Source organism: Papaver somniferum, chromosome 6 (genome assembly GCF_003573695.1).
Source record: "Papaver somniferum cultivar HN1 chromosome 6, ASM357369v1, whole genome shotgun sequence".
NCBI classification, from domain to species: Eukaryota; Viridiplantae; Streptophyta; class Magnoliopsida; order Ranunculales; family Papaveraceae; genus Papaver; species Papaver somniferum.
Genome location: NC_039363.1, coordinates 93,276,166 through 93,281,622, shown reverse-complemented (window position 1 = coordinate 93,281,622; position 5,457 = coordinate 93,276,166). Strand labels below are relative to the sequence as shown.

The following is a 5,457-nucleotide window of genomic DNA, read 5'->3' as shown; positions in this document are numbered from 1 at the left end:
CCTGTTGACTGTGCTGTGTAACTCCTACTAGACACGCTTCATCAGCTGATGACGTACCAGTACTCTTTTGCTGTTGAAACATGCAGGTTATGAGCACGGACAGGATTCCCTCCTTGTCCTCTACCTCCTCTTCCAGCACGTCCTCTTCCTCCAGTTCTTCCTCCTCTGCCATTCTTTGGTCTGTCTCCCCACCATTCTGGATATCCAATGATCTTAAAACATCCATCATCTGAGTGTCCTTGTCTGCTGCAAGTTTTGCAGTACTTGGTGGGATCATAAGCACTATTAAGTAGGCGTTGATCAGCTTGCACTTTGAAGGCCATAATATTCCCTGCATCTCTGTAGGTACTACTCCATCTCCAATCTTCAGGCGTTCTGAGTTCACAATGGTTTGATACGCAACATCTACAGACGGCAATGGTTCCCTTGCAAGCAATTGTTCACGCAAAGAACTGTATACAGAATCTAACCCAATAAGAAAATAGTGCAAGAAATCTTCTTCTCTTAACATACTTACCTGAGATGCAATATTACATGTACATTGTCCACACTTGCATTGCGGTATCTTCATATAAGTCACCATCTCATCCCATATTTTGTTCAATCTGCCAAAATATATAGCAACTCCCTCTGTTTTCTTCTGTTTACAGTCACTTAAAGATGCTTTTAGTTGACATATTCTTGTTCCACTAACAACACAAAATCTTCTCTTCAGGTGTGACCATAATAGACTTGCATCCTCATAATCTCCCAAGGTTGATCTTACCGACAACTCCAACGTGTTACCAATCCATGACACCAACGTTGATTGCACTGCTATCCATTCTTCTAACTGATCTGGATCTTCAGGTCGCTTGATGGTTCCATCAATGAAGCCATATTTTCTCTTGGCTATCAGCGATCTTCTTATGGCTCTAGCCCATTCATCATAATTATTCCCTCTCATAACTATTGGAGTGATGATAGTTCCTGGTCCATCACTCGATCCTAGATGATATACAGGATTCTTCTTCTGTGTATCATATTCCATCATCTTCCCTTTTGATGATTCAATCTCATTGACCATCTTTAGTTTTTTTTTTTTTTTTTAGGTTTCAAAACTGGCTCTCGATGCCATGTTAAGAATCTGATATCTTTCTTTCTTATTATCCTCTTAACACTTTTACAATCATTTATATATATATGATTCATACTTGGGAAAGAAATAACTTCCTAATACGACTCTATCTCTAGATCAATATAAAGAGTCCTAATCAAAGTACATTCCATACACATCCCGGATTCTCGGATTTGTTACCGAGTTTAGAAGTCTTATTATATAGGACTCTCCTAAACAATCTCTAAGAGACGTGTATAACTGAGACTTTCCTAATCAGTCTCAACACCGTGTCTCAATACTCAGTCTCAACTTTCCTAATCAGTCTCAACTTTCTCAACACCGTGTCTCAATAGAAATTCATGAAGTCAAATGATTCCCCACTAAAACAAATGAAAAAGAAAGGTTCTAATCATTCTCTTTCTTGCGAGAAATCAACTCCGAAAAGAGCAACGGAGACATTATACAATGAACAGAGGAAAAGGACCACGTCTACAGCAGTCGTATTTTATAAATTTGGATACTTCATTTTCGTCACCACTGTTGTATTTATAAATTTTCTTGATCGATTTTCCATTCTCATCAGTACAGAAATTTTCTTAATTTGATTTTAATATTTCACATATACAACAAATAAATCAAAAGTTAATGATTTTGTCCCCCGTCTTGCTTGATCAGCTCAGATGACCAATTGGCCTCTCTGTAAGTCAACTCCTCCATTCAAGCGTTTTTTTCACCTAAACCCGATTGTTTTGCGAGACTCATGTCTGAAACGTTTTTCATTGTATTAGATATAAGACAATTCTATTTAAGCATATACCGCAACTCTATAATACTCATTAGCATAAATCACTGAAAAATAAATAAAAAAAAATCATGTTTCTACAATTCTTATCCCAGCTGCTGATTATCATCATCTGTTGCCGGGCCACATTCGTTTTATCATCGTCGTCATTCTTTCGGACAAAGCCTGGTTGCCAATCTAGATGCGGAAACATTAGCATTCCTTACCCCTTTGGAATGGTATCATCATCTTCATCAGGTAGCGATTGTTCCATTGATGGAGCACTTGGGAGCTATGGTTTCAGCATTTACTGTAATACCACTTATGATCCTCCAAAACCCTTCTTGGTATCGGGCAGAGGTAAATATGAACAGTTCTATGCTTTAATGGGTGGAACTGTGGAATGGGACCTTGAAATTCTAAGTATCGACGAGTCAGAAATTCGGCTCAAAACATGGCAAACCACCATATGTTTTGATAAATTTGGTACTTTGCTAACATCTTTCAAGCGCTTTGTGTTTGTCGATTTCACTAGGAGTCCGTTCACATTTTCCAATACCAAAAACAGAGTCTTCGCGGTCGGCTGTGATACATCTGGTTTTATCTTTATGAATGATCATGTCAGAAATTATACAAGACAATGTGATTCAGTATGTGATAGCAGGGAAAATGTGTTAGATCAAGCAGGTTCTTGCACTGGTAGTGGGTGTTGCCAAATTGAATTCCCCAAGGGTCAAACACAATTTTCAGGAATAGGGATGAGCTCATTCAATCACACTCAGGTGTGGACTTTCAATCCTTGTAGTTCAATATTTATGGCTGAGAAGGATCATTACAAGTTCAATCCTGCAACTGATCTTCTAAACCCTCCAAGAAACATTTCCCTAATCTATAAGGAAGGGAATAAAGACGTGCCAATACCTGTTGTGCTTAATTGGGCAATAGGGAATAAGACATGCGAAGAAGCTCAAAAAAACCTGGCCACTTTTGTATGTCATCAGGAATACAACAGTTCCTGCATCAATTCTGACAATGGTCTTGGATATCGTTGCACTTGCAATAAAGGTTACGAGGGGAACCCTTATTTCAGTCCTGGATGTCAAGGTACCATTTATATCATATACATGCTTGATTTTTTTACTAGGGAGTAGGGAATTATATATGCATGATTGATTAATCCCACTGGCCTAGTGTGCAATGAAGTGTTTTTAGGTATATGGATAGTAGCCAAGGTATTATTGCCAATACTCATAGTGCTTAGCATGCTAAATAATCTTCTATTCCTCTACAAGCAGACTGTTGTTTTGAGCTAACTAAATGCAAGTTATATATACTACTGTCTGCTCTATTCCCTCTACCAGCATATAAAACTTGCCAACTAGACCCTCAAGCCAAAATGTGCCCTAGGTATTTCATTTATGTACCAGTTCAGGCGACCAAAAACTTGCATTTGCTGACAGTATAAGAATAGATTGATGTAGTAGAAATATATTTCCTTGTCTTTGCTTCTAATTGACGATGTTATTTATTCCTGATTATGAGGGGCTCTTTAGACGTGAATGAGTGTGAAGATCCAAAAAACAACCCCTGTGAAGGGGATTGCACAAATGTTGTTGGGAGTTATGGTTGTACATGTCCAAAAGGCAGTTCTGGAGATGGAAGGAAAGATGGAAATGGTTGCACACCCAACAAAGAATTTCCTATCATAAAAGTTGCTGTTGGTATGATCAAGTTACCTTATTAAATAGACCAGCATACATGATCTAGCTATGCGCTTTGACTACATCAATTAGCTAACTTCATGTTGATGGTGCAGGTACCGGGGTAGCCTTCCTGTCTTTAATTATTGTCAGTTCTTGGTTATTTCTAGCCATAAGGAAAAGAAAGTTAGCCAAGCTCAAAGATAAATTCTTTCTACAGAATGGTGGTTTACAACTACAAAAACAAATATGCTCACATGAAAATGGCGTGCAATCAACGCAGATATTTACAGCAAAAGAGCTAGAAAAAGCTACTAACAATTACGACAAGAATCTAATACTCGGACGAGGAGGCTTTGGTACAGTTTACAAGGGAACTTTATCTGATAATCGGGTAGTTGCTATTAAGAAGTCCAAAATAGTTGACCAAAGCCAGATTGAGCAATTCATCAATGAGGTTGTCATTCTAACTCAAGTCCACCATCGAAACGTGGTAAAACTATTGGGATGTTGTTTGGAAACTGAAGTCCCGCTGCTTGTGTATGAATATGTTTCCAATGGCCCACTCTCCCATCATCTCTATCACAAGGTTAATGGATTTTCTTCTATTTCTTGGGAAGGTCGTTTGAGGATTGCAGCTGAAACTGCCTCAGCACTTGGATATTTGCATTCTGCTGCCGGTGTACCGGTTATCCACCGAGATATGAAGTCGGCCAACATCCTTTTGGACGAAAATTACACAGCGAAAGTATCAGATTTTGGAGCATCAATGTTGGTTCCTCTTGACCAAACCCAAGTGACCACATTAGTACAAGGCACGATTGGATATCTGGATCCAGAGTACTTTCTAACCAGCCAATTGACAGAGAAAAGTGATGTTTACAGTTTTGGTGTTGTTCTTGTTGAGCTTTTAACAGGAGAAAAACCATTACTTCTTGATAGATCTGAAGAACAACGAAATTTTACTACGTATTACATATCATCATTGGGAGATAGAAGAATGTTCGAGCTTCTTGATGCTCGAGTTTTGAATGAGGGACAGGAAGATCAAATTCTTATAGTAGCAAAGCTCGCAGAAAGATGTCTAAACATGGAAGGTAAAAATAGGCCTACGATGGTTGAAGTAGCAGCGGAGCTAGAAGGTTTGAGGAGGATGCTAGATATACAGACACCTGGGATTAATTATCGTCATCCAAATCATGGTGATGGTAATGAGAAAACTAACGAACTTGAGGCAGGTGATCTTTACCCTGTGCCATTAACTGCTGATCCGTATATGGAGACAAATATGACTATGTCTATGAACATCCCACCGTGAGTGTACTTATATTTGTCAGTTGTGGATGATATGTAATAATTCAAATGGGTACGTGAAAACGTTCTGTAGGTACTGTCAAACACTCTTTTTTTTTTCTAATGGTCAAACAGATTCTTTTCTTACTCCCCAACAGCAGCTTTTTGCCTTGCATTAAGTATGTCATCAAATTAAATCTTTCGAGCAGCCAAAGTAAAGCCGGTTCTGCATTTAGTCAAGACAGAATGTACGATTTTGTCAGCCAGTCAAAATCACGAATCAATGGAAGTGAGCAACCACTTTTTATTTATTTATTTATTTTTGATTGATAATTACCATTTTCCTTTTCTTTTTGAATGAAAGGCAGGATATTATTAGAGAAAAACTAACCAATCCATAATTAAGCCATATAATATAACCAAGTCAAATCTTATCTATCAATCTAGCTCCTCCAAACTAAATGAATTGCCACTTGATTTAAAATTATATATGTATTATATATGTAAAGAAAATTCTACAAAGTAGAACTAAATTGTAAATTAGTTGCGAGGGCTGGGAGAAGAAGAGGAAGTGGCTACATCTC

The 5,457-nt window shown here is 38.1% G+C and overlaps 1 protein-coding gene across 1 annotated transcript; it reads left to right on the top strand.

The window, feature by feature from the left end:
- Positions 1–2,116: 2,116 nt before the first annotated feature.
- On the top strand, positions 2,117–4,952 carry LOC113291103 (wall-associated receptor kinase 2-like). The gene is made up of 3 exons (XM_026540675.1): positions 2,117–2,984; positions 3,434–3,601; positions 3,697–4,952. Exons 1-3 carry the CDS (start codon positions 2,117–2,119, stop codon positions 4,896–4,898), a joined length of 2,238 nt encoding a protein of 745 aa, XP_026396460.1. The 3' UTR covers positions 4,899–4,952.
- The last annotated feature ends 505 nt before the right edge of the window (positions 4,953–5,457 follow it).

Excerpts from the sequence above, each read along its gene's own strand:
- LOC113291103 (XM_026540675.1), top strand. The coding sequence starts at position 2,117 with ATGGTATCATCATCTTCATCAGGTAGCGATTGTTCCATTGATGGAGCA. Across the intron at positions 2,985-3,433 it reads TTTCAGTCCTGGATGTCAAG|ACGTGAATGAGTGTGAAGAT; the intron begins GTACCATTTATA and ends GGGGCTCTTTAG. Across the intron at positions 3,602-3,696 it reads TATCATAAAAGTTGCTGTTG|GTACCGGGGTAGCCTTCCTG; the intron begins GTATGATCAAGT and ends TTGATGGTGCAG.